General features: G+C 38.5%; 1 protein-coding gene across 1 annotated transcript in view; it reads left to right on the forward strand.

The window, feature by feature from the left end:
* The window catches only part of LOC101863245 (DNA-directed RNA polymerase, mitochondrial), a 50782-nt gene extending 47610 nt beyond the window's left edge, over positions 1–3172 (forward strand). The window contains exons 31-32 of the mRNA XM_005093281.3: positions 200–267; positions 1320–3172. Of these exons, the coding sequence (XP_005093338.1) occupies positions 200–267; positions 1320–1369 (118 nt within the window). The 3' untranslated portion in view covers positions 1370–3172. The remainder of the gene's footprint in view (positions 1–199; positions 268–1319) is intronic.
* The last annotated feature ends 7925 nt before the right edge of the window (positions 3173–11097 follow it).

The following is an 11097-nucleotide window of genomic DNA, read 5'->3' on the forward strand; positions in this document are numbered from 1 at the left end:
TTTTTTTTTTAAAGCCCACTGTAATTATATCAGTTATGCTTTATAACAAATGTATATTAATTTTCTTTTTTTTTTTCTTGAATGAACTAAAAATGTTTCAGGTGCTGTTTATTTAAGTATTTTTTAAAAAAAGGATGCAGTGTCTGCGTCATTGATGACTTTTTTTGGATTGTTTTCCACCTCTTGTGTTGTTCTCCAGATGTGAAGAGATGAAGAAAATTGACACTCAAGCTTTGCTGTCTCTGCTACAGGATGTTCCCAAGAGAGGTAAAAAAAAAAAAGTCACGTATTTTTACATATATCTCTTTTCTCTCTGTGTTTCAGTGTTCTATTCCCAATATGGGTTTATCCAGTTTTGATTTTTGCTCCTTTGTTTTTGAGTTTTTGACACTTTGAGCCCTGACCTCCTGAGGCTACCTTGCCCGTCTGCCTGAGCTTCTGAGCGATATATTACTAACATTCATATGATCGTCAGAATTCCTCTCAGGGTAGTCCTTGTCAATACCATCTAATTCCGAAAGATCTTTTAAAAAATCAATAATGTCTTGTGTAGTAAACACTGTTTTCCATATATATATATATGCGTTTTGTTTTGGGCAGGCCAGGTTGGGGATGGGATCTTGCTCACAGGTGAAATGATGGCTTGGCATACGGACAGTTTTACCGGTGGCAAGGGCTCATGGGGTTAATGTTCAGATATTTATTTTTTGGGAGGGGGCATTTTTTTTTCTCCTACTGAGTTCTATATATTTACGTGAAGACGCATTTTAAAAATACTTTACTTTTACAGTGCAGTGATGTGTTTTTATTTGTCCTGAAAATGTTTATATTATTAGTTTAAATTTTAGTTTTATTTCAAATAGTCCAGATTTTTTCAGATGTAAGCTGATCTTTGTGTTCACATGTACTTCATGTGGGTTAGATATTTATTCCAATGACCCACAGTGGTTATTTACTGCTTAGTAGCGTAAGACTCCATCGTACACCACATTTGACAAATGAAAGTATGGTGGAGTCTCACGCTAAGCAGTCAATATATTCTTGAGGATAAAGCACTAAATTTAGTTTTTATGCAATATATTGTTCTCATTCTTTATCTTTTCATACCATATTTTAGGTTTTGATGGATTTAGACTTTTCGTTCCTCCTACTGTCCCTTTCAATTGGATTTTAATGAATGAAAGTCATGTTGTAGAAAGGATGTTTCTGTTGCTATTTTGCTGTTTCATCTCTCAGAACTTGGTTAAGATGAATTTGTCGATTCTGTTTTTAGGCACTCGCTGTAAAATTTCTGACTTATATCTATTGCTTTTTCTCAGGTTCATTCAATTTGGACAATGTGCTGAAGTCGCCATATTTCTTCAGTTGATGGACTGAACTTGTTAAGTTGTGAAAGAACAAGTTTCTTCTCCCCACCACCACCAACACCAAGAATCAAAACAGAAATATTATATTGGCTGTGACCCGAGCTTGTGTGTTTCGCATTTATTGTCATAATGGATGTTTAGTCTAATAACTTATAGTTGACCTTTGTGAAGGAAGTTGTGATGAAAGAGGTTTTTGATTCACTGACTTTCTCAAAAAGACCTAGTCTGTAATATGGTCTGGCTGGTCATTACGTTTGTGCAGATATCGTACACATAGATGTCCTTGCCTAGTAGTAAACTTATATAGACTGCAGACTTAAAAAAGCTTTTATGTGTGTAAAGTCTTGGCAGGGCTGCCAAGTTGGGAAAAATTAATCGAGGGACACATCGGACTTCGCAGGGCTACATAACTTATAAGACTTACCCCCCCCCCCCCTAAAAACTCTTTGGATTTGTTAACCCTTTGAGCCCTGAGCTGCTCCACTAAAGCGTATCTCTGTTCCTGGGTTCCCCAGCCAAAATAGACCAAAATGCATAGGGTACAGATGGACAGCCATATCTAACTCTTTGCCTACTGAAATTTTTTTGGAGTTTGGACTGAATTATTTCCCCTAAAAAATTTACAGCCCAGGGTATGTCAGAAAAACAGTCATAACTTCACTAAAAATGTAGCTGCTATCTCTTTAGTTTTGGTCAGAAATCAAAGGAAAATGAATGGACTGTCGCAATAAATTTGATTTGATGCTAAATTAATTGAAATAAAGAAATGACAGGGAGTGAAAGAGAGGGAACTTTCTGACAATAAAAATAGGAACATAAAAATTGAAAACTAACCTCCAAATATTGCTTTTATTCTTCTACTATCCCAGGTATCCTCCAGTAGAGCAAACTGCAGCCAATATCCAATAAACAACAGTTGGAATCATGTTGATAGGTCCATATTTGTAAAAGTTATGTCCATTTTAGTGTCGTTGGGTGAAAATGCATAATTTATAAAAATTCAGCCGAAACCAGAAAAGAACAACAATACTACTCTATACAACAATTGACATCTGCCCCATCAAAGTCAATCAAATGTTGTCCTTGTGCCCTCTCAGTTGGAGTGCCTTCTGGTCTTCTGCCCTTTTGTAGTGTGGGGAGAATAGCAAGATGACTTATGCTTGCAGCCACAGCAGTCAATTCCTTGATAAGTATGTCCTTGAACTGTGCAAGTGGCATTTGCTTTGTCTCTGTTGGACGTGAGAGTTTGAACAGTATGTGCGAATTTACTTGCGCCACTTCAGTCATCCAGGCAAACACTTTTTTCCACCATTTCTTGGTTTTACGAGAATGAGTGCCATAATATGAGATGAGTTGATCTATTCGATCGCACCAATTCATCTTCATGTTATAGTCTTGCTCCATGATCGGCTTTTCTACTGGTTGCCCTACTTCCTGCACAGTCACCATGCCGGCAGTACTATGCGTAGACACCAGAATGCACAGCTTTTTAGCTTTTTTGTCCCTCCAGCTGGCTACAAGCACCTTAGAGTTTTTATCCTTGTAGAAAACTACTTCTCTGTGGTGAGCAAGTGTTTGTGTTTTGAGCTGAGGTGGAAATCCCTTTCGGTTGACTTGAAGGGTGCCGGTGTAATTGTAGTTTTTCTCCTGGAGGTATTTGAGGAGTGCAGCAGATGTATAAACCCTGTCTGCATAGATGGGATGGTGAGGCTTCAATAGTTCCAGCAATTTGTCCAAAACCTTCACTGCATGGGCTGATGGTTGATCCACTTCTGGTCAGTACGACGTTCCCATTCCGAAATAAATTAGTAAATTCCACACATAGCCTGTTGTCGAATCACAAGCCCCGAAAGATCTTGTATGGAACTTTTTAGGTTTTGACGCATTGAATTGTCTGCGTTTGAACCGTCCCTTCCAAACGATAACTATTTCATTAATTTTCGTTTTTCCTTCTGCATCTACCTTGCTTGCATGCAAAACGCAGTGGGGATAAGCTCAAACTGACACCTTGGAAACATGCTACTATACAATAATGGGGTGAATTAATGGGCAGTCTGTGACCAGTAGGCTTTGATGGCAAGACGAGGATCCTTACCCATAGCAATGATGACTGCGAAATATTTGTACATTTCATATCGGCCGATGGATTCCCAAGAATTGAAGATGGAATGCTTTCATAGTGGAGTGTGCTGCTGAATTACTTTGTCTGCATACTGGTTTATATTTGTTATAAGTTTATCTACAACTTCCTCTGCAAGCAGAGCAGAGAAGAACTGTATAGGAGTAGCTGTGTGGTCTAGATCTAGTTTTAGTCCAGAGTCAGTTTCACGGAATTCCGTAGCGCCTACCTCAGTTCCCAAAGCTACTTTTTCCCACTGTGTCTCTTGGTGTTGTTGCAAGGCTTCATTTGCTGGACTGCATGGGCTTTTCTTCCCTTTTTCTTTGCATTTACCTTTTCCCACAACTCTCCTTCGCTTTAGTAAGGGCTGATCTTCAGTACCATTGTCACGACTAGTTTCATTATCGCAAGATTCTGATCCAGAGATGTTCGTAGATCTAGATCTGGTATTGTCAACAACTCTTCTACAACTGCTAGATCTGGGACTAGAATCAACACTTTCACTTTCACTACCACTATCCTCTGATTCAGAACTCAAAAAGCAAACACTGCTGACCTAGCCTGTTCACTTGTAAGACGTCTTGGGGGTCTAGATGAACCAGGAGTGGGCGTGGTCATTTTCAGCTGCTTTTTTGGGGGTAAAACACAAACACACACTTGTAAACTGAGCCAGCAGAATCAAAGCGCTGAATTTACTGCTACTGCTGCTTCAATTTCGTTCCACAGGAAGTCCAGTACTTTGTACTAACAATAAGATGTATAAAAAGTTGAATCTGAGGTAAAACGAGACAAAATTCTGACTGACACTGAGTGAGCCGATGTATCGGCACACAGTCCAGCTAGGCCAGGAGCGGGAGCCGATATATTGGCATAAAGTAGGCAAAGAGCTAAGGAACTGCAAAAGATAATTACTCAAAATTTGAAGACAAGGTACAAAGATGGCCTATCTTTATGTTAACGCTAGTATTGGACCTCTGTTTGCCAGTGGGCCCAGCGTGTGGAGTCGCATTTGACGCAGAGATAGTGGCGGCAAAACTGCACCATGTAAATGTCTTTGTCAACTTATGCAGGTTGTCTTTGTACTCCACTCCGGGGTTGGCAGCTTGGCATTGGTTGTGCTTCTTTCTACAGACATCACAGACATGGTTTTTGCTAGCTCCAGGGGGCACTTCAGGGAAATGATTACCAGGCGTGAAGGAAGCGTTGTTCATTTGGTTGGTGACGAATGCTCAAGCGGCTGGATGATCGATAATTTCCAACAAGGGCAAGGCAGATGTCCTGAATGTATTCAGTGAAAGATTTGTGTTTGTCGCTTCTAGACATGAACAGCGTATAGCTATTATACAATGCCCACCTGAAAAACTTGACGAAAAAACGGCGGGGCCAGCGGTAGTACCTGCGGCAGCGGTTGAGCCGCGTTAGCTGATCGTTTTTAGCACACCCGCCCACAAGGTTTTGTGGGCCCATATTTTGATTCATAAACTGTTGCTTTAGATGTACAGAAGGTCTTGTGAACACATCAGTCCATCCATCATGTAGATCTAGGTCTACCTGGCCTTGATCAGCTTCCCCATGATCAGCTGGTCTAGTGCCACGCAACATTCCTGTCATTGTTGTCACCACTTTCACTAGATCTAGATCTATCCTCACCTTGGCCTGCTTCGTGATCAATACCGCTTTCACTTTTTGTTTCATAATCTCTTTCTAGGTCTTCTTCATTCGATTCTGAATCTCCAGCGAAAAAATAAATTACCTGTTGGGTACTAAACTCAGTTCTAGCCCCTTTACCACTGGAAGTACTGGGTTCATTCACATTAGCTCGCCTCATTTTTACGGTGAAGTAAATCCAATTTTTTTCCAGAAAATCTTCCAGAAACTACACATGTAGAAACAGATGACATCTTTGAATAGTCACGGAGCAAATTTTAGATTTATAGCCATTGGCTGTCTATTTTTAGTGCATGACGAGCCTAGAGCTGAGGCCATTTGTGAATCCCGCTTGAGAGGGAGTCAGGATTTTTGACACATGTTCGCGAATCCCGCTCTTGCGAGAATCCGGGCTCAAAGAGTTAAACAAAAAATTCAGCCAGGTGAGGAGTAGATTCTAGTATGTAGCAAAAATGGAGGGGGGGGGGGAGAATAATAATAATGATAATAATGGTGGACTTACTAGTCATTGCTTCATGCTTTCAGTACACTTGCTGCGGGATGTCTTTTGAAGCACTCTTGTGTATTTTGTTTCAAGATGAGAAGACTGCAGGGTAGAACTGCGAAAGTCTGTCCCGTTCACTCAAACAAGACTGAAAATTCGTTCACTGCTGGCATTGCTGTGTTGGGTATGGAAATGATTTTTAGCATGATAGAGGGAAGATGTTTCAACAGAGGAGAGCCAGAATGATTTTTCAGTTTTTGCTGTTTTTTTCCATTGTTGGTCCATTGGTAGCTTTTCAAAATCAGGAGGGTTTGGCAGGTCACAGTTCTGATAGTTCCTGAATTCTTTTTCCACTTTGTCAATAGTCACAGCAGGAGGCAGCAAGGGTGGAAACCTCTTCAAGAAGAACTTCAAGGAAGAAAACTTGGCATTCTCTCTCCACAGAATATCTGCAACCTCTGCATGCTTAATAACTGGCCTATCATCCAGTGGCAGATTTTTTAGGAGATGTGTGCAGGCGGTGCTCCAGAAATGCACAATATTCTTGTAAAAGAATTTCCTCTTTTCTGTGCTGACATTCTCTGTTTCCATACAGTCCATGAGACTAGAACCAGTCATAAGGTTTTTTCCATCCACAACGTTGTAGGCTGATGAATAATCAACATCGGAGACAAGCTTTCCCCTCAGCCCACAAGGCTTGACAAACATTAGCGTGAGGTCTTTCATAAGTCCTGATCAGAGTCTGTGTTGTCTGTGAATGAGAGGGGCCTCTTGTTGGAAGAGCTGATTTGACAGGGCATGTGTCTATCAGCTTTGACAGCTTCTCTTGGGTTGAGTAAATGCATGTATGCCATCACAGAATCCTGTCTAAGAGGAAACCGCTTTCTTATTTGCGGCAGAGTTTGATGAGAAAGTTTCTGGCGTCATTTTTAAAATAATCTTCTTTGTCTCCATATGGCTCTTGCAGAACTTCTGCTTCACAACCTCCACCAACTCCTCTCACTTCCAGCACGTCTTTGAAGAGAGTTGAGTCTGATGGATCGATCTCTGCTGTAAGACATTCCAAGCTCCTTGGCTTTGTCGGGTTACATTGTTTAACTTTATGAAAGAAACTTGTGCCACAATTGATATTAGAAGAACAAATGTTTTTTATTGTCCTCGTTTCCTTCTTGGGAGAGAATTTCAATCCTCCTGATATGAGCAGGAGGAACCCAGGCCAGAGTGATTTTGTGATTTAAATTTTAAAAACACCTGTGCCAAGAGATGTTAATTTAAGTTTCAGTTTCTTGTTTCCCTGATTGATGCTATTTGTGATAGATAAATTGATTGTAAACCAAAGATTGACTTTCTTGGGTGTGAAATTGTTTTTGTTTAAAACAGACAATATTTATTAAACATGTACAGCTCGGGCATTATAATGAATATATATTGATGGCCTCAGGCACAAACCATCTAACTTTGAAATTTCCTCTGATACTTTTATACTTTAAATAGGTCGGCAGGACATTCATGTTTATTTTCTAGCATGCACATAGCGAATTTAGCAGGACAGTGAAGTCTTTTTATCATGTACAGATTTTGCTGTGTGTGTGTGTTTTCAATACAAAAAGGAAAATGTATAAATACCAGAAAAAATTTAAATGATAGATTGTGTATCCCTGCCATCAAGCCTATGATCAGTGTGCCAGACAGTCTTGTGGAAAAAGCATCTTTATCGCACATCTAGTCAGGAAAATCAGTTATTTCTTTCTGACTTGAGTGGTTTGTGCCCATGGCCATATACACTTGTTATTAACCAGACTTGGACTACATTCTGTTCAAGTCAGTATTGATCAGATGTTGTTCAGAACTGAGCTCTTTCATTATTTTCTGTGTTTTCATTCCTTTTCAAAGGTTTTTGAAAATATTGTAATGTATTTCAAAAGCAACAGAATAAATGATGAGACACTGGAAAAAAGTTTCTTACTTGTTTTTTTTTTAATAACTTGTCTGCAATGTTTAGTTGTGGAATTTAGATCAAAATGTCACATTGGAGAGAGTGTATGGCTAGTTTCACTTTTTTCACATTTTTCCCCCACTTCTGGCGGCTTAAAACCCTGCACACACACTGGCCCTCTCTCATTGCAAGGCTGCAAGTATAGCGGATTTCACGGTAAAGTAAAGGTATGAGGGGCAACATTAGGTTTACTTTTCAAATTCAAATGCGAATAGGGAATTTTTTTTGTCTCTCTTCACTGCCAAGTGATGCCATACTTTGCAGATGTGTGATGAGTGGAAATCATCAATGTCATCATAGTATGTGCATGGCCTTAGGGCTGATTATATCTATCATAATCCTTAATGCTTGTTGGATTAATGATTGGGACTGTACAAAGGAGACACAAAAGGCACATGGAAAATCTTGGAAAAGTTTAATGACATGACTTCAAGTCGCCGTGAAACAAAACAGAAATTATGTCCTGAGCATCACTCCATAAATGAAACAATACAAAACTCTAATGAAACAAATGTTTCACGTCCCCTCAAAAGCATGACAATATCATTATCATGATTCATCCACTTCTTTCATTAAGTTTTCAGAACTATTTCTCCAAACAGACTACACAGTTGGCTCAGATTCAGAGCAAAATCTGACACAAATATTCTTTGTGAAAGTAATACAGACCTTAGAAAGTTAAATTTTCCTAGATGACAAAGTTGGAAGTAAAACAATATGATCAACTTGCAACCTGCATTGAACGTCACAGTCACAGCTTTTTTTTATCATTCTTATCATAAAAATAAAAACAAGAAGGAAATTTTAGAAGAATGACACTGTATTACAAAATACAAAGAGTTGAAATTTTCTCCAAAAAATGGTTAGTACGCTAGGACAGTTTGATTCTAATGGGTTAATGCAATATACACAGTGTAAAGGAATGTCTTTGACTCTGGCACACGTACAGTGACTTTTCATATATATACATTGTCCAAGCCTATGTATTGCTGATCTCTCCTGAAATTTTACAGTGCTGTTGGCACTGAACGGTCAAGTATGACCTGGTTCATCGGTTTCACTTAGTGTACAGGTAAAACATGAGACAAATGACTTATTTACACGACATTATAATAAAATAATGCAACAGTGCCAACAATTTGACTACGTGACTGCTTCATCCTATACTGTGTTTCTTACCGAATCGATGATAACAACATCCTGGGTGTCCCATATTTTTATAGCACAAATACTCAATATAATTTTGCGTATGAATTTTTTTATACGAGTAATTATAAGGAATGACTTAAGATTAAAAATAAGGAAATCATAAATTATATTTGAAGTTGCTTTGGATAACATAAAAATCTTGCTAAGTGTTAAATACAATGGCAAGTTAACCATTTGCCACTTCAGAACAATAAGGTTCCAACTCTAAACTTTATATGTTTGGCTTTAGAAAGTCTAGGGCCTCCTGTACTCCCCTCTACATCAAATGTATATGTCAAAGCTCTTATTCCTTTATTTAACCCCTTTATGATCTCTTACGGCGCACCCACCAGCAGTGGAATTTTAGTTGTAGCGGGGAGTTCCCCGCCGAACGCCTTCTCATGTCGGGGTCACCTCCCTGTCCCTGCTCTGTCTGGGATAACTTAATTTTTGGTACTGTTCAACGTAAAGATTTAGGTGTATCTTTGTATTTATGGTAATTATCATTTAATGCATCCAAACCACACATTTCTGCTCTTGAGACTAAAAAACCCAGGCATTGTAACTTGTCTGGTTATTTCGTTAGAGGAGCTGAAGTCAGCAATGCTAAATTGTAAAATTTTTGTGACAAGTGTGAATGAAAAAAATCAATATAAAAAGCACGACAAAAACTGCCAAACTTTTGGAACACAAACGACATATCATTGGTGCAGATACTCTGAAAAGATCGTATCTGTGCATATAATAGAAAGCTGTAATTTTGCAACTTTATCCATCTGGTAACCACTTCGCTAAGAAGTAATTCCTCCAAATACAACTTTATGTGTCTAATACAATCATGAATAATCGCATATTTTCTCGAAAGCTAATAAAAATTACCCAGTAGTCTCTCTATGAAGAATTACAAATCGATTTTAGTGCCAGAATACTTCTACAGTGCAATACATGAACTGTAGGCCTATCTACTATCTGTTACACTTAAAAAGTTCCTTACTTTTCTTAAAACGCTCAGTCTAGGTTTTGTAAGTTGACTGAATAACAGGGATGACTTCTCGTAAATGGGTTATAAGAATAATTTCTAGCTTTCCAAAGACACTGAATCAGCACCAGACTTTTCCAGCTTTTATTTTGGATTCTATGACCATTAACAATAACTGAAAATGTTCTGATTTCTTTATATTCATAAGTGTCTGCGCATATTTCCGACACAAAAACTATGCTCTATGACGTACACTGTTTGTAATTTTTTCTTACACAACAAACGAGTCAAGATGCTGTTGTGATATACAGCATTCATCACGCCTTGCGAAGCACGAGCATACTGCTTCTATTACATGCATTTCGTAAAACTAATTGCAGATTCACATTCGAGAATACTTTTTTGTACAAAGAAATCTTTTCTTTTTAAATATAGCCAGTAGTACATGTATTTGTAAACCAGGTCTATTTATAGGAAACTGCCCACTAAATCTCTGTGTTGCTCTGTGTCCCTATTCTAAAACTAGGCTCGGTGAAGCACGAACTGACCCTGTGTCATGCAGAGGTTAATTTCTTAAAGTAAAAAAACAATGAGAATTTAGTTTAATTTAAAAGGAGAAATGTGTGGAGCCAACAGTAACATTCCAAAAATAAGTGTAACTGAGACAGAACATTGTAAATGCTGTGGTCGCATGTTGTAAAGACACAAGATAGGCCTTACTGGACAAGGTGACAGCGACAGCTACTTTTGAAGACTCCAGAGGATTTTCCATTTTCACTCACCATAACTAAGTTCTAATATGTTTGTAAGAAAGAAAAAAAAGAACTCTTTACCTTCAGTGGAAGTCCATGGGTCACACGCCATCATCCAGGTGTCGTGATCTATTAGCTTTTAAGCCATTCCATACAAAGACGGATAAGTAACTGAACAGTCACAATCTTATGGCGAGTGAAAAACATCATATTTTGAAGTTTTCCCATACCCAGACACACAGCAGGGGAAGGCATTGGAAGAAAAAGATTCTTCTACTTGTATTCTACATTAAATTAAAATTTTAATTCATGAGGCATGGACATGAAACAAATGTCAAAGCAACGATAAAAATAGAGTTGTGAAAAGACAGCAGTTGTGTCTTGCTAAAAAATGATAACAGCAGCATGTAATAATCAACTTAAAAGCATGATCAGAAGAAAATATGTTGAGTATATGATCAATGATTGGTAAAAAAATCTCTTGGAAGAAGCAAAAAACAACACCAATGTTTGAACAAAGACAAGCAGCTGTAACCCCCCCCCC

Source organism: Aplysia californica, unplaced genomic scaffold (assembly GCF_000002075.1).
Source record: "Aplysia californica isolate F4 #8 unplaced genomic scaffold, AplCal3.0 scaffold00061, whole genome shotgun sequence".
Classification (NCBI taxonomy): domain Eukaryota; kingdom Metazoa; phylum Mollusca; class Gastropoda; order Aplysiida; family Aplysiidae; genus Aplysia; species Aplysia californica.